The 17,995-nt window shown below is 38.7% G+C and overlaps 2 protein-coding genes across 2 annotated transcripts; both read left to right on the top strand.

The window, feature by feature from the left end:
* Positions 1–151: 151 nt before the first annotated feature.
* K441DRAFT_651268 (uncharacterized protein) lies at positions 152–1,456 on the top strand. The gene is made up of 3 exons (XM_067647154.1): positions 152–619; positions 804–1,086; positions 1,144–1,456. Exons 1-3 carry the CDS (start codon positions 265–267, stop codon positions 1,205–1,207), a joined length of 702 nt encoding a protein of 233 aa, XP_067509856.1. The 5' UTR covers positions 152–264; the 3' UTR covers positions 1,208–1,456.
* Positions 1,457–13,540: 12,084 nt separating this feature from the next.
* Positions 13,541–14,755, top strand: K441DRAFT_600864 (uncharacterized protein; the record flags this gene model as incomplete). Its single annotated transcript, XM_067645212.1, has 2 exons — positions 13,541–13,942; positions 13,979–14,755. 2 exons carry the CDS (start codon positions 13,541–13,543, stop codon positions 14,753–14,755), a joined length of 1,179 nt encoding a protein of 392 aa, XP_067509855.1.
* Positions 14,756–17,995: the final 3,240 nt, after the last annotated feature.

Here is a 17,995-nt window from a genome sequence, read left to right as displayed (position 1 = left end):
GGATTGGGGAGGAAGAGGCGTGCGGGTTGGAAATGTGGAGTGGAGTGCGTCATTATTTTTCGGCTACTAGCGGGCGGGGCGGACTTGGCGAATGGGCGGGAGCGGAGGGGGTTGGCTAGGCGGCTGCCTCACTCGTGCCCATTGCTGCAGAGGAAAATTTTATGTGTGTCAGTACGTGGGAGTTGAAGGGATTTTGGTTTCTTGAACTCGAGGTGCTCTTCAATGCGATGATCATCGCGATTCCTTTTTGAGCTGGCGTTCAACATGTCTTGCGAATACTGCATCGGCTTCACTGCTCTTCTCGGTCGACCATACGAAGGGGATCATTACACTCACGCACCTAGCACCCAGGCTCTGCAAGCATCGGCCGATCCAGGCTGTCAGCTATGCGCTCTTATTATCCAGCAGCTTGATGGCAAATATGAACTCGAGTCCATCTTGGAAGAGTCTCGGAGAGGGTATCCAACCGTCATCCAATTAGTCGGACAGACGCCTGAGGGTCATCTCAACTACCAGAAAGATCCGTACTGGAAGAATCTGACTGGCCTCGACGTTAACTGTGGTGAAGATGGTCGGAACGATGATTGGTCTTGTTCTCTGCGGTTATATGCACATGAAGGCGGGTCTTTTCTCGTGTCTAGCTTGAGAAGAGAAATGTCGTCCGGAATCGTTGTTTCACTGCTTCTATTTTCCACCATGCCTTCCTTCTTCCATGCCTTCTTTCTTCCATGCCTTCTTTCTGATCTCTAGGAACATAAATCTAGAAACAATCTTTTGGCCCCTGCTGACCACCTCGTAAGCAGGTAATCCTGCTGCCCTCTCAGGTGTAATTGCTGGAAGAGCCGTGGAACAGTATTCTGGTTCCGACAAAAGCCTTGAACTCATCCGCAAGTGGGTAAAAAATTGTTGTACGACACATCTAGGCTGTCTTCCAGCTTCCACTTCCAGTTATTCTCGAGAAGAAGCGCTTTCGCCATTTCGACCACCATCTACAAAACTCCCTACACGGGTAATCAGAGTCGATGGACCAAAGCCTAGATTATATATTGCGAAGAAGGGCGAGATGGGTCAATATACAACCCTTAGGTAAGGGATCTTCTTCTGCCTACCAACGACATACGAACAAAACTAAAATTTCTCTAGTCATTGCTGGGGAAAAACGCAGCCATTTACAACTAAAAAAGACACTCTCCAGGATCGCATTTAAGGCTTCAATTTAGACGAGTTGCCAAAGACCTTTCGAGATGCCATAGCTATTACTAGAAAGCTAGAGACAGTGTGTCCAACAGTCAGCTAGCTGCGAGCTTCAGCTTTTATAGCTGACTGACTGCGTTAATTGGACCGCTCGCTGTCCGCTGACTGCAAGGTAAGGTACGCTAACTATTACGCTGTCAGCTAGCTGTCCCAATTAGGAAATTAATATAGACTTTATGGTGTTTTATTGCGGATTTTTGGCAGCACCTCTCTATATATAAATATTAACGTTGCCTAATTAAATCTAACCCAATGTGAGGGGATCTTGTAGACAGGGGGCTATAAGGACACGATTGGAACAAGATAGATTGGTGAGAGAGACGAATCCTTGAGGAGGTAAGGCCTCTGGGATCGTGGAGACTATATACTACGGGCACGTGCCTCCGGCACGTGACCGGCGACCATCCGAGGGGCGTCCGGGGGTTGTCCTGAGGGCAACCCGAGGTGTCCGCAATAATATCCCTTACATTGCCCCCCCCCTTCTTACAGTTGGCCCCCGATCGCCATTACCTTGCGGTAGGGAGATTATAAGGGCTTATCCCGGAAGAGGTTCGGAGAGATATTAGAGAGGTATTAGTATGCCGCTGTATATTATCTATCTATCTAACCCCTGCTTTAAACTCCTAAAAAACCTTGATAAGGGAAAAACGTAACTAAAGAAAAGACGCGAGGATTACTAGGAGACCTATTAGAAGTCTACTAGAAGTATGCCGGTGACTACCTAGGCTAATACAGGGATTTTTATACAACTTTGCTTTTAAGCCTTTATACTAGTCTGCAATTAATTATAAGTATTATAGGTAATTTGGTGTTCCAATATAGTTCTATAGAACCTTTTAGTATAGGATTTAATGTATAGAGCCTTGGCTTGCCGTCGTCTTTAACTGCTAAGATATGGTCTATAATTCTTTCTTATAATCCTTTTCTTATAATCCTCTACGTCACTAACGCATTGCTCCCGCATTTGCCCTTAGGCTATTAGATACGGTTAAGGTATTAATTAGTTAGTTAAAGAGACTTGTCTCTTAAGATTTAGTATATATGGTTTTAAATCTGGTAGTCCTATGCCGTATATTTAGTATAGCTCTACTACCTAGCAAACAGGGACATTTTGTAATAGCAATTGTAGCTATTATATAATTGTTAAGAACGTTTATAACGTTGTTCTTTAATACTATAGTATCGTTTTAGGTCTAATTTAACCTATATACGTCTTTAATTTAACGTCTTAATTACCTTCCCCCGGCTGCGTAGTTAGTTTTTATAAGGAAGTAATAGTTAAATAACTTATACGCGTGTTTCCTTTCTTCTAAATAGCGCTATTATAACGGAGTTATATCGGCAAGGTTACAGCTATTTACTAAAAGGGTATTAGACGGTAAAGTATAAGGACACCTTTACTTATTAAGCAGCTCCTTTTCCTTAACACCTTACTTTCCCATTATTAACCTTCGTCTAATTTTGGACGTATCTTTGATATATTATTAAGATTTTCTTTTTTTCTATTAATAATTTAATATGCCTCTTTATTCTCCTGCTAACTACTCTTTTAAGTAGATTTTATAGCGTATCCTAGCCCTACCTTTGTATATAAAACCCTAACCTCCACTAACTCGCAACTAGTGCTAGTCCTACCTAAATAATTTTGCCTATACGTCTTTAAAAAACCAAAAATCTAATAATAGGATTCTGGAGGCTTATAATAAGACGCACTGCGTTAAATCTAATACCTTTAGTCCTTATAATTAATGTATACATACTAAGAGCGGCAGTTGCGTTAAGGTAAGCTTTTCTATTCTTAATAGATTTCTATTACTAACTTTAAGCTTTAATAGCCTAGGCCTAAGTGGCGACGTTCCTTTAATATCCTTAACTACTACATTGCCTAGGCTCTCTCTTATTCTAGTGTAAATGCTGAACAACTTAGCCGAATTCAAGACTATGCTATGGCCATTTATACTGCCTATAATTTCTAGCAAGCCAACCAGCAACGCTTAATATAAGAGCAAGGTTGGTATACTAAGGATAGGGTAAGGGATGGGGGTAATAAGAAGAAGGTTGCTATCTACTATAGAAAGGAGTTCGCGCATATGCGTTAAGTTTTGAAAGAGCATAATATAATGCGTTATTAGGTAGGTTACCCTTTAGATACCTACTAGATAGGTAACTAACAGTTACCGTAGTAAGGTCTTAGTGGTTCTAGACTATACTAGCCAGCTAACGTCTCTATTTATTCTAGGCTTAAGCGTATCTTTATTAACTATAAGCTTATACCGCAAGAGCTTTGTTAATATTGGTTTGGACCTAATATTAGTATTAAGTATTTAAGAGTCTCTGCTCTAGCTACACCTTATTGTCCTACCCCTATTTTTATGCCTACTTATATGCCTACTAAGGCATCTAGATTCTATTCTCGTTAGCTATTACTTAGTGGCCTAATGGATACTAATCCTACTCCTAATAATAAGGCGTAGTGGCTTTTTAGATTAGGTATTTGTGGTTTAGACTTTTAGGATTCATTTTTATATATAGTAGTAATTAAGGACCTTAATTAGGTGCTTAGGAAGGCCTTATAAGGCTTTTAAAAAGGGCTTAGAAGCCCTAGGAATAATATTCCTAGTATAGATTAATAAATGGGAATGCAATTCTAGTAAAATGCCCTATTAACTCTATGCTATGTACGTAAAAAGGCTAAGGACCCGTCCTGCCTTAAGCTATAGCTTTATCCCTATGGTTTCCAGAGCCTATCCGTTCTATATCCAATTTAACCTATTTACTCTTTTTACGAGCTTTCTTCATAGGTCGCAATAACACCGTAGTATTAGAGCGCTTTTTATAACTTGTAGATTATAGACCTTAGTCCCAATATTCTTTTAGAATATCTTTGTAATAATTAAGGTAATCCTCTAGTTCCTATATAGAGTCCTTAGCGGGCTAGCCTAGCTATTTAACTTCAAATTAAAGCTTATTTTTAATAGACTTATAGCGTAGTATAGCTTTAACCTTGTACCGCTCGCCCACCACTTTAGGGTGTTCAATTGGACCTAGACGGAAGTTCTTTTCTAGTAGTAGTCTATGCCATGGCTCTAGTAGGTTTACGTAAAATACTAAATATATATAGGCTATAAATAGGGGTAGCTGGAGATAATAGGCTAGCTTACTAATTTGTTCCTTAACTTAAAAGGGACCTAGGTATCTTATATTAAGCTTCTTTAATAGTTAACGGGTTTTAATATTTGTTAAACGTAATAAAACCTTATCGCCTACTCTAAAATGCTTATCCTAGTGCTTGCGGTTATACTAAAGTCTCTACTACTCTTAGGTATCTTATAGGCTCTACTTTATATACTTTTATTACTTCTTCTATTCCTAGAGGTATCCTTATACTCTCTAGTAGATATCCTTAGACTTTCCGGTAGGATCCTATAACTAATTATACGGCCTTAGCTAGTAATTATTGGGTATACTATTAAACCTAAATAGTTAAACGCTATAGGTAATCTGGATTGGTGCATACTTATATAATACATATTGCTTTAAATTGTAAGCGTACTCCGCGTATAGAAGTAGCTTATACTAGTTATCTTGCTAGTAGTTTAAATACATCTATAGGTAAGACTCTAGTTCCTAGTTCTAGCGTTCTATTTGCCTATCTATCTATAGGTAGAAAGCCGTACTATACTAGTGGTCTATCTTTAAATAGAAGTATAGATCTAACCAGTACTAACTTATAAAGACGCTACCCCTATTAGTGATAATAGAGTGCGGCTAATCTACTTTAAGAAAGCATTTCTCCTTAATTAGGTTAGTAAGCTCTTATACGTTAATCGTCTTATTAATAGGAAGGTATTAGACGTACTTTAAAAACCTATTAATAAGTATAAGGACCAAATCGTATATTCGTCCTTAGCTATCTTTAGATAGCGGGAGATCCGTAATAAAGTCTATAGCGTAATATTGCTATAGCTTACTAGCGGGGGGAACTAATTTAAGTAGACCCTATGGCTTGTGCCTACGGATCTTATATACTTAACACTTCTCGCAATAGCTAATGTACTCCTTTACTTCCTAATTAAGCCTTAGCCAATAGTATTTACGCTAAAATAATTCCACTATCTTTACTTAACTATAATGGCCGCCTAGAGGATTATTATAATTCTTTATAAGAATTTTCTGTCGTAGATTTACTTCTTGTAGCACCTAAACCTTACCACCTCTATATAGTAGGCCCATTAGGTCTAGTTCCTAATAGTGGCGCCTAGTAGCTTCCTTTCCGTCACATTTCCGGTCTACTTCTATATTAAGAATGGTATAGGAAGCGTCCCTCCATTACACCTCATAGATAAGATCTATTAACCCTTTAGATGGTTCCTAGGTAAAAGCTATTTCATCCCGTACTGCTCTAAGTATAAGACTAAATAGTACTATAGATCTTATAACTCTTTAATACGCGTATATTAGGAAGGCCGCTACGAGGTTAAAGTCCTTTGGTTATTATAGGGCTCTAAGTTCCGATTGCTTTATAGCTTTGCTATTTGTTTAAGGGGATAGCTTAGTAATTAGAGATAGTATATTACTAGGTTCTAAGAATATATTAGGGATATCTTGTCTAGGTATATTTAGACCCTTATTAGTAACAGACCGGGTACTAGCCAGAACGTTAGTAGAAACTAATAGGGCTTATACCACCTAAGACTCGGTGTATAGAGCTATGGGTGTTTAAGTATCTTATACCTAGAGCTTGTTCTATAATATAGGGAGTAAGATATCTATTATCTATTTTCCTTCTCCTATTTTAAAGCCTTTGGTATAGTCTAGCCGTCATAACAGTCTATTAGTAGGGTTGTTTTCCCCTAGCTTATATTTAATCTTAAAATTAAATCGCGCGAGCTCCTCTGCCTATTTAGCTTATTAAGGTGTAAGCTCCTTTATAGTTATAAAGTAGCGTAGATTATAGTAATCTAAGAGTATATGAGTGGTATAGCTCGCGTACTTAAGGTAGTATTGCCACTGTTTAAAGCAGTTAACTATAGCTAGTAGTTCCTTATCGTGGGTATAATACCTAACTTTAGGTCCCTAGAATTTTCTACTATAAAATATTACTAGTCTTTAATAGAGCTAGGTAGCGTCCGGATGCCTATCGGGTTATAATAGGATACCAGTAAGGGCAAAATTTAATACATTAGTGATTATTATTAATGGCTAATCTAGGTTAAAATGCCGCAGTAATAGAGCTTCTATAAACTTTACGCGAAGTTCCTAAAAGGCCTCCTAAACCTTTCTAGGCTATAACTATAGCTTATACTATTTAGTTAGTCCCTTTTTAATTTTCTTCCTTACCGCCTTTAAGCTTTTTACTCCTTAGGTTAGGTTTTAGGAAGCTTCTACAATATAGTTAGATAGGTATTAGGTAATATCTAAGTAGTTATAGATAAAGCGCCTATAGAAATTAGCAAAGCCTAGGAATACTTAAATATCCTAGTAGCTCTTTAGCTCTGGCTACTCCTAGATTGTCTATACCTATACTAGGTCTATAACTACACCTATAGGCGTTACGATATAACCTAGAAACTTAACCTACTTAGTATTAAAGATATACTTTAACGCCTTAGCGTAGAGGCCCTAATTATCTAAACGTTCCAGCACTTCGCGGACGTGTTATTTGTGTTAATCCTTATCTTCCAAGTAGATCAAGATGTTATCTAAATAGATAACGTATATGCGGTCGACTAGTCCCCCTAAGGCTCTATAAATATATAATTAGAATATCGTAGGCGTATTAGCTAGCCTAAAAGGTATTACCAGATACTTAAAGTGGCCGTATTAGGTCTTAAAAGCGGTCTTCTACTTATCCCCTTCTTTAATACGGAGCCTATAGTAGGCGTCTTATAGATCTAGCTTTATAAAGATCTTCGCCCTAGATAGTTAATCCAGCATTTCACTAACTAGTGGTAGTAGGTAACGGTTTTTAATTATAATCTTATTAAGACCGCGATAGTCTATATATAGCCTTATAGTTCTATCTAGTTTTAGGATAAAGAGGATTGGTGCGCCTAACAGTAACTTACTAGGCCGGATTCACCCCTTTTCTAGTAACCTATTAAGGTACTCCTATAGGATCTTAAGCTCTTTACGCAAGAGGTTATAGATAGGAAGGTTCGGCGGTTATTTACCTTCTTCTAGATTAATTATATAATTATACTCCGAGTTCTATAGTAGGACTTTTACTCTCCTACCCAAAAATACCCTTAGTAAGTCCCTTAGGCCTACTAGGATATTTAACAAATCGGGGTTATATTTATCCTCTATATTATTATTAGGTAGGTCCCAGAGCTCCCTTAGGATACTTATAGGCAGCGTTATGCGCTATAGTAGTTGCTTATATATAGTTGCCACCATACATTAAACCGTTTTATGCGGTAGCCAGTAAAGGGTAGGGAACTCCTTAACGCAGTATTCGAGGTGCCGTAGTATACTCTCCGTATATTGCTTAAGCCAGAGTAATCCATAGCGGTTAAAGTATCTCATAAGATCCTTAAGATCGCCGCCTCCCTATAATATCTCCGTAACCTATCCGGCAGTTCCCCATAGGGTCTTTATTATAGAGGGGTTATTACCTATACTAGGCTCTATACCCATCTTGCTACTAAATAGGGGTTAGATTTAATACTCCTTTGGGTATAAAGCGTATACTATTTCGCCTAGGGCTATATTCTCTAGGATGTCCTTTAGGCTTATTAGTAATATACGCCCTTTTAAATCTTTATCGTTCTACTATTTAAAGGCTCTAGTCTTAAAGTGTATCTTAGGATCTACTTTTGCTAGCTAAGGGTATCTAAGGATAAGGTTATAACCTATAAAGTTAGCTACCCAGAAGGGTTACGGGCCAACTACCTTGGTGTAGTTATATATATTGGCTACTAACACTATAAGCTTATAGGCACTATATAGTTTAATCCAATGCTTATCTAGGAAGCCTATAATAGGTTTCCGCCACCTTTATAATAGGATAAGTTTATACTCTTTTACCAAATTATATTATATAAGATTGATTTCGGCGCCGCTATTATATAGTGCTTAGAACTATCATACCTTACCTATAGGGAGTGTTATTTCCAGCTTAACAGTAATATAGAAAGTCTCTCCTTTTATATCTTACCCTAGTTGCAGCTAGGAGAGGTCCGCAACTAAAGCTTTTCTTTTTTTAGATTGTTAGTGCAGTTATCGCCCTATTTGTTTTTCTAATAAAATCTACCTCCGGAGTTTTCTCTTAACTTCTTAGAGTGTTCCCGTAAAGGTGCCAGACGGGTATTAGGTTAGCCCTAGGAGTCTTTCCTATTATTTAAGGTTCCTAACTTTAACCCTTCTAAAGTTCTCTTTAAGAACGGCTTCTTTGAAGGTTAGGTCTGCCCTATATTACTACTAGAGTGCCCACGCTTCTAGTAACCCCCTAGCTTCCTACCAAAAGAGGTCTGGTTCCTTACCGCATCCTCAGCATTTAGAACCGCTCGTTCGAAATCCGTATATACGGTAATCCGCGGTAGGACTCCTACACTCTTTATTTTATCACGAATTGCTAGCTTAATTCTAGCCTAGATAAATCCGATCTTCTTCTTCTTATAGACGCTACCGTCCTTGTTTTTAAAGGGCTCTAGATCTATCTATTAAGCATAAGTTTCCACGAAGTTTATAAACTGGCGGAAGTCTTAATAGTTTAGCTGCGTACCATTCCAGAATTGTTCTATATTATCGTATTATATAATATACAGATCTTAGGTCTAACCCTTTAAAAAGGTCTATAGCTATAGCCATGTTATAATTTGCTCTTTATTAAGTTAATTAAGCGCAATCTAGTTTAGTAATTGGTTTTTAATCTTACTAATAATCCAGCGTATACGCTCTTTGGTATTATCTCATATTATTAGCATTTTAAAGAAGTTATCTACCTTGCGAACCCAATCGTCCAGCTATTAGGCGTTGGGTCTATAACGAAGTTCTAGACTATTAGAGGCCTTAGCCAGTCAGTCTATATCCTTTTTCTATTTATTACGTAGGTGCCTCTCTAAGTCTTCTATACCTCCTTAGGTAGGTACTAGGTAGCCCCTAGGAAGCCCTTAACCTTAACTAGGTTATAAAAGAATTTATCTAGCTTAGATTAGACCCTACTAGATTTAGATTTGCCCTTAAAGGGTTCTAATATATTTATTAGTGGCTTCCTCCTATATAGCTTCCGAGAGCCTTATAACAGCTTCCTAATATCCGTCTTAAAGGAGATTAGTATAGGGCTCTTAACCTTCCGAACTCGGGCCTAGGGAGGCTCCTGCTATAGAGGTAGTATTAGTACTAGTAGCTAGTATAGGCTTCCTAACGGGGCTCGGGTCTTAAGTTAGTAATTAGCTTAGATTACCTAAAGGGGTAGGCCCGCTTAGCTTATAAGTAGTCTATATACCGCTACTATGCTAATTATGGGCCGGTGGTCTTCCGGGAGGGTTCCGGTTGGTTCCCTAGTCGGATATATTAATATATTCCTCTAGCATTTTTGGCTTAGAGGAAGATCTTAGAGTTACCTCTAGCGCTTAATCTTCTAATTGGCCTAGGTGGGGCCGGAGGGGTTCTGGCTACTTTCTAGCAGTATTATAACCGTTATAGAGGGTATCTGTATTTTCCTTAGCGTTACTAGTAACTGTAGGTGTGCAAGAGTCTTTAAGCTCCTAGAGCATCTAGGTATTAGGGCTCGTTCAGCCGTCTTACCTAGAGGGTTATATTGTCGCAATCTCTTGCTATTAGAGGGACCTTCCTACCTTTGCGTGACGGCTTTCCATAAGGTATCCGTGGAGTTTCCGTTTAAGTTATCGCAAGATTTTAAGGGAGGATAGTAGTTATAAACAAATAATATAAATAAACAATCTAGTCCTTAAAGCCGACTACCCTTCTAAAAAAGAGTAGAAAGGATTTAAATGTAAGGGGATCTTATAGACAGGGGGCTATAAGGACACGATTAGAATAAGATAGATTGGTAAGAGAGACGAATCCTTAAGGAGGTAAGGCCTCTAGGATCGTGGAGACTATATACTACGGGCACGTGCCTCCGGCACGTGACTAGCGACTATCTGAGGGGCGTCCGGGGGTTGTCCTGAGGGCAACCTGAGGTGTCCGCAATAATATCCCTTACACCCAAATTTACCTAATATAGTATTTAAATATAGCTAAATTCGTCTTGCGCACCCATAGAGGGTCAAAAAGGTAGAACGTTTAGTAGTAACGTTAGTAGTAAGGTTAGAAAGAAGGCATTGGTAAGGGCTCCGGAGGCTCTATTTTTATATTAGATTTAATTAAATACAAAGCTCCGTTAAATATATCTTACTAAGCTGGCTTTTCTACCTCTATAGTTGGCTTATAGCTAGTAAGATTAATATCCAAGCTTGTTAACTAAGGTGTAGTTAAACCTCTATTAGAGTTAATACAGTCAATTAAACTACTTAATAAAAGGCCTTTAATTAACTACCATTTTTGACATTAATCTGCTTTAATTATGTCGGCTAATAGTTAATTACACTTATTAGTAATAATCCTTTTAGCTTAGCTAAAGGCTTATTTATATATAGAGCTTATCGCTAGTATAGAGAATAGATTAAGGGCAATCTTGGCAAGTGTTAGATAAAGGATTTAACCGATTTTAAGCCACTAGTTAAGAGGATTAGGAATAACGTTATTCCGCTTATTACCGTTATTAAAGCGGATCTTAATAAGCTTAAGGCCTGCGTTATAGTAGCGGTTAAGCTTACTAGTAAGCTTAATACGCTTTTAATTACGCTTTAAGGAAGTAAGGCTCTTATCTACAACTAAGGACTGTATATATTTATTAGCTAAATTATTATTAGATTTATAAGGAACCTTTCTATATTGTAGCTTAGCTAGTTCCTTATCTTTCTTATCTACTTACTTATTAATATAGTTATTAAATAAAGTCTCTATATACCGCTTAGCATACTTTTACTACAGGGGCTACCATTTCCACTTATTGCGAAAGTAGGCGCGTTTAAAAGACGGATAAAGGATTACTACAGTAAAATAATAAGGGCTCTCGGTCTTTATTTTATTAAAATATTTATTAATCTTTTAGATAGCTATATTAACGCCTAATTTAAGGAAGGAGTTATATTTATTCTTAAGGCTCTGCTAAGTTCGCTAGAGAATTTAATAGAGTAGCTCTATATTAGTAATCGACTCCTATAGAGCGCCATATAAGCCCTTAACACTAGGACTATTAGCGTCGCCTTTTATACACTTAGTGGCTGATATAAAAGGCTTTAGGATCTTAATAAGCTGCTCTACTTACTACTAATTTTTATTAGTAAGCGCGTGCTACGATAGATTATAGCTATTATTAGCGGGCTTCCTCTAAGCTAGTAGATATTTATTAATTGCTTTATAAAGAAGGTAGGCACAGCAGAGTATAAAGTAGGTTAAATTCTACTAAATGCCTCCGTCCTTAATAAGTAGAAGCTCTACTTAATTAAAGAGCTCGTCTTTAACGTAGGCCTTAGCCTAGTTCTTAGCAAAGTCCTTACGGCGTCTTATTAATTGCATAATATATTTAATAATATTATAAACCTTGCCTATAGAGCCTCTCTGCCACATAAGATTAAATTTAACGTGCTTATTTACGCTAATTATTAAGCGTTCAAGCTTGCTTACGCCTTTACCATATATTAAAGCCTTAATAATAAGGTTAATAATATAGCTAACGCACTAAAGCCGTTCCTTTTTAGCCACTAATAGGCTTTATAAGAGGTAGTTATAGAGCTTATTATTATTGCTAGCGTTATTGGCCATTAAGGAGCCAAGCTTATAATTAAATTAATACTTTTAAATTATTAACGGTAGGGCCATTGCTATATTTTTAGTAGAGTATAATCCTTATAGTTATAAAAGGCCTAAAAGTACTAATTAAAGCTTTCCACCTTTGTTAATAAAATAGGCCACTATACTAAGTAGTGATATTCCGTTTATAGATGTCTAGATATTATAGGTAAGATTAATTTTACTAAGTGCGGTAAGGAAGAGGTCTTTAATATTAACGCGTCGCTGTTTAAATGCGGTCTTAATTTAATCGCTTAGTAATATAAGCGCCTTTATATAACAGTTCTAAATCTAAGGACGGTTAAAGGTTAGCAGAGCACGCGTATAAGGACTTATAGCTTAACAGAAGGTAATGTCTTATAAAATTATCTAATTAATATAGGCTTAAATATAGCTAGCTGCCTAAAACGGCTGGCGTTTATAATTGCTAGCGGAAGTAAAAGCTTTTGTACTTAGTAGTTATATTCTATTACTATAACTTTTAGGGTTAATAATAAGGTTATGCTTTAACTTTAAATGGCCGTTAATATAATTATTGCCGTTAATTATAAGTAAAGCACCTAGTCTTTAAGCTAGATAGTAAAGCTTATATAGCCAGAGCCTCTTTTTACCCAAAAAACCGTCCTAAAAAGGTCTACTCTATGCTTCTATATTAGTAATATAGGAGCTTTACTTAATAGTAACCGCTTATTAATAACCCGGTATCCGTATTTGCTAGTAAGCTTGCCATATATTATTAGGTAGAGATTATCCTAATTAATAGAAAAGATACAGCCATAGTTCCAATTTACTAGAGGAGGCTCTTATAATGCGGAATTTTAATCGCCTAATTCGGTATTATTATTAATTAAAAGGGGGGAGGAAGTAGTTAATCTATAAACCCTACGCGGTGCAAAAGGAGTTAAATAACGTGTAGATTGTGAATTAAATAAGGAAAAAGTAGAGGAGGAAGTAGATAAAGAAGCTCTACTGCCTAGCTAACGCGTAAAATATAATATACGTTACATTTTATATAGGTAATAAAATGGTAAGCTTTAGCACGGGTTTCGGCGCGCAATGGAGATATTAGGGAAAATGCTTTATTTACTATGGCTAAGCGAGAGATTCCTATAGGTTTCCTATTGCTTAGCGTATAATTAACTAACCAGATTATCTAAATATCCTTAACTTCTACTAAAAGCTTTAACTTACCACTAAATCTTACCGCTAAAACAGCGAGCTATTAGCTAGCTGCAGTCTTATAGCTGACTGACTATTATAACGCAGTCAGCTAGCTAACTGCTTACATTAGTAGCCTCTTAGCAGCGAAGCTAACAGCGTCGCTGACTCTTAGACACACTGGCTAGAGATAAACTACATATGGATAGATTCCCTCTGTATTGTGCAGGATGACTTATAGGACTGGCAGACCGAATCAGCAGAAATGGCAAGCGTCTATCGCGACTCGCTTCTTAAAATTGCAGCAACGGCATCTCCAGATGGGGGAAAGGGGTGCTTCTTTGAGCGTCTATCGGACGGATCTATCCAAGTACATTATAATGAGACCACACTAAAAGAAACTAATGCGGGCTGCCCATTGTCAAACCAGCTGACCCGTTTATCATTGTTGGCTCGACCGGATAGTTTTTATGATAGATCCGCAACGTTTTATGCGTGTCCTGGCGTTACTTATCTCATTGATCCGTTACGCAAGTCCCCTCTTAACCGGCGCGGTTGGGTTGTCCAAGAACGTTTGCTAGCTCGACGAATAATTCATTTCGCCGAAGACCAGCTCTTTTGGGAGTGTCAAACGCAGTTTCTATCCGAGGGAGGTACCTACAATCGGGTGATAGCGGAAGGCGTATATGATCGGTTAACGCAGAATCTTCGCGCTCTCGAATGCTACGGTCCAGAACCTCATCGCCAACATCCAGCTTTTATGTGGAACACATCAGTCATCGGACGCTGGTTAAACTTGGTGATGCAATTTTCTCAAAAGCAATTGACTCAAGAAATGGACGTCTTTCCTGCCCTGGCCGGTGTTGCTAGTGTCGTGCAGCAGAGAAACGGGGATGAGTTCCTTGCAGGGCTGTGGAAAAGCACATTGCATCTTGAACTACTTTGGATTGCTTTCGATGCACCTCATCATCCACCAGCACAATGGCGAGCACCAAGCTGGTCATGGGCGGCGCTGAATGGAGAGGTCGAGTATTACGATTATCATACCTGGAAAGGATTCGAGCCCAACGCCGCTATCATTTCCGCTGAAGCAGAGTGGACCGGGGAACCCTTTAGTTCTCCTTTACGACCCAATGCCAGGCTTGTAGTGGTTGGTCTGCTCGAGCGTGCTACCTGCGACCCCGACCCTGACTTTGATCGCCTGCAAGATATCACGAGTTATCATTTAATTCCAGCAGGAGCAAATCCGGCGGTGCAGTACAGTTACAGCTGGGCCGTGTTCGACCAGGAACCTCCCCCACCAAACCAGACATTTTGGTGTCTATGCATATGCACTGAGCGGACCGAGGAGCATTATGTCTTGCTCCTCGACCAGAATGGGCTACAGTTAAATGAGTACAGGCGCATCGGTGCTGGCCGCTTGGATATTGACCCAAAACTGTTTGGAAGCGGGCAAAGAGTGACCATTACGCTTGTCTAAACGCGGTAATATCTTGCGGACTGGGAGACGATACATGAGACTATTACGAATCCTCTCTAGGCAATACAGTGACTACTAGAGCATCTACTCGCCGGCAGATGTAACTCTTCTGCGCTGGCAAGGATAAGAACTCAGTTCTATTGCGAGAGGCTCTAGAGCCTCATTTAATACACGAATTGGGTGGTCAAGACACCCTTGAACCAAGCTTGATATAGTAGTAATCGACGCCGGGCCGACACGACCGCACTGGGGTTGGAAGTTGGCCTCCTCCCCACTCTAAGGCGCCGGAGAGGACTCCCTTATCTCCACGTACTTTGAAGGGGAGGATACCTATTCTCCAATCGACCATGCCGGCTCTATTAGTGAAATGTGAGCTTGGAGGTTGGTGGTAGAGATAGGACCTACAGCCAACCTTCCCGTATATTATCCATCTGTATCACCGTGATAATTTATCCTTTCTTAAATTCTAAATGACTAGGCTCACTAGTATTAAAGGCGGACAAGACTACGGCTTGATCCTCCTCTAGGCTCACAGCCTTGCTTGATAAGACTTGCAGATTTGGCGCGACCGGCTGTCCAGACGTGGCCACCCCACTAGGAATTGTTGGAATTTATTAGAGTCTGGGACCCAGAAATCTCGATACATTTGACTCGAGGCAGCTATCGCGAGCTGTACCATATAGATATCGGGACATAATACATCTGCGAGTCAAAGGGTGATGCGCCCAATCAGAGCAAGATGGGTTCAGCACTAGCATTAGGGCCGGTGAGGGGGCAATAGAAGGCGACTGAGAAGATTCTTCTGCAGAGAGACGGAAGAAGAATTAATACACCTATTGGCGCAAAGCTGAGTGGCAGTGGTATCTGCAGTGGGGTCCTGCGTATTATTGAGAAGATATTACGGCCTACGGCCGTTCGAGCACATTGTATTGAGAGACAAATATCAAGGAACTCCGCTTCATCCAGATATCCATTTCTACCCTATACCCTTTAGCCATACGGGCTGTACAATAATCCTCAGGATTCATCCACCTTTGATCAGGAGTTGCCCTTTTTAGCCACTCTGCACAACGGGATTCTAGGTGTTGGTGGTGTTGCTCTGAGGGCTCTAGTACATTTCCCAGATCGGCAGTCCCAATGATCGCCTCCACACGTGTCTTAACTTAGGAGAGGGACAGTGTCACGTGAAGGTAGTAGAATAGGCTGGAAAAGTGCTTCCATTCTTAACTCTCATAACTCTTATTACTTACCTGTCCACAGTACAGCAGATGGGTAGCTATATAGGAGATTCGTAGGTGATCCGGAGGTCCTGTCTTGAACCCTCCGACACCGAAGCTTGTTCGCATTACCTCAGCTAGCGGACATACGTCCTGGTAGTGTTCTGCCCCATACTGGCTCGAGCCTCGTTCCGGAAAATTCCTGCGTCATACCGGAACAAATCGTCTTCAAAAAGGAACGATTCGTGTATCAGTTTTATCGTCTTGATTCCGGAATAATTACTTTATTCCAGAAAAGATCTTTAAAAGGTCAGGCCAATTATAAGGTGGTATAGCAGCGCAAGGCTTACTAATGCCTATGTACGAATTGTGAAGCTCTTTAAAATATATTATACTAATAACTTCAATTTTCTTCCCCTCTTAATCTAATTAGTAAATTATTATTAGATAACGTCTAGACCAGCCTTAAACTACCCCAGCTATACGTATACGACGTCGCCTAAACGGCTAGTTAATAAGCCTAAGTTTGGTAGTTAGTTTATATTTTATAACTAAATGCAAGCATTTTATAAAGCTCTTGTAGAGTCTCCTAAGGTATTAATTTTCTTATTATAATTACCCGATTGGGACTAGCGCAGGGGCTCTAAAAGTCAAACTTCGCAAGCTTTAATGTCTATTAAATTTTCTTATTAGTCCTTCCTTATTTACCGCCTCTATATATAACTTAATTAAATCCTTAATAAGATATATATCTTATCTATAAGTTCTAAATATATATTAACTTAATTACTAGCTTAAATTTAATACTAGCAATAGTAATATTAACCTCCGCGACCACCTCTATAACTACCTCCGCGCCTAATATAATTGCCTCTCCTTCTACCGCAGATAACTCGTATAACGTCTCTCACGCTATTTCTGCCTTCTTAGTTATAGTAAAGCCTGCCTTTACTAAGTATCTAAAAGAAACTAGAGTTAACTTAATAAAGCGTATTACTTAGCCTAAATATAATAATCTTGTTTCCTAGCTCGCAGATTTAAATTATATAGCCCGCTTATAAATAGAACATAATACTAAATTAAAGGCTAAGTAACGGTAGTATATAAGAGAGGATGTTCCCCTAGAGCTATAAGGTCTTTAAAGGCGTCTAATAGGGCCTAATAAGCGGGCCTTAAAGGTGGTTCCTAAGCCAGATATTTATAATATAATTATAAGGAAGTATAGCGATATTAAATACTTAGGGTAGAAGAAGACTTACCGTATAATTGCAACCGAGTATTATAGTATAAGATCTATCGAAGTTAAATAGCTGCTTAAGCACTGTCGAATCTATAAGGAGTAAGTGCTATTTTTAAAAAAAATCTTAGTTATATATGTATGCTAATATTTTTTATAGAAAGGCTTCCTCTACTATAAGGCCTCTACTTAATATAATTATCTCTTTAGCTCCCTTTAATTACATCTAAGGCAATCTAATTAATATACGCTCTAAGCCTAACGGTAAATATAAATAGATGTAAGCTTTACAGTGTATGGGAATTAAACAAGCGACTTGATTGTAAATGTAGCTCTAAAGCCTCTATATATACACGAAGAAGGTGGAAGTAATAAGACATAAAAGGGTAATAGGTAACTAAAATGGGAACAGTGATCTGCAATCAATATATAGGGTGGCGTTAACGCTGTCTTGGAGCCTTCCAAGCGATGATCTTATGTCTTAGCACAGTGTCAGTAGTCGGTTACAATAGATCTTACAGATACGCGATTACTTTAGTAAATACTGCGCCCTCTATCCTCTTAAGTAGAAGACTGCTAAGGAAGTCGCTACCGCTGTATTATAATGGATATATTACTATAGTATTTACCTACGTATTTAGTAGAGTAATAACGGTATAGAGTTTAAAGGCGCCCTTCTTATATTACTTTATTGCTATAAAGTAAAAGTTATTAATAGCCGCCTATATCACCCTTAATTGTAAGGCCTTATAGAGCAGGCTAATAGCTTTATAAAGAAGAAGCTTT

Source organism: Cenococcum geophilum (assembly GCF_001692895.1).
Source record: "Cenococcum geophilum 1.58 unplaced genomic scaffold K441scaffold_2, whole genome shotgun sequence".
Lineage (NCBI taxonomy): Eukaryota > Fungi > Ascomycota > Dothideomycetes > Gloniales > Gloniaceae > Cenococcum > Cenococcum geophilum.
The sequence above is the reverse complement of the archived record's forward strand: the minus strand, read 5'-3'. Positions and strand labels throughout refer to the sequence as shown.

Bases quoted from the DNA above. Each gene is read 5' to 3' on its own strand.
- K441DRAFT_651268 (XM_067647154.1), top strand. From the start codon at position 265: ATGTCTTGCGAATACTGCATCGGCTTCACTGCTCTTCTCGGTCGACCA. The intron at 620-803 runs GCGGGTCTTTTC...CCTCGTAAGCAG, and splicing joins GCGGTTATATGCACATGAAG to GTAATCCTGCTGCCCTCTCA. The intron at 1,087-1,143 runs GTAAGGGATCTT...AAATTTCTCTAG, and splicing joins GGTCAATATACAACCCTTAG to TCATTGCTGGGGAAAAACGC.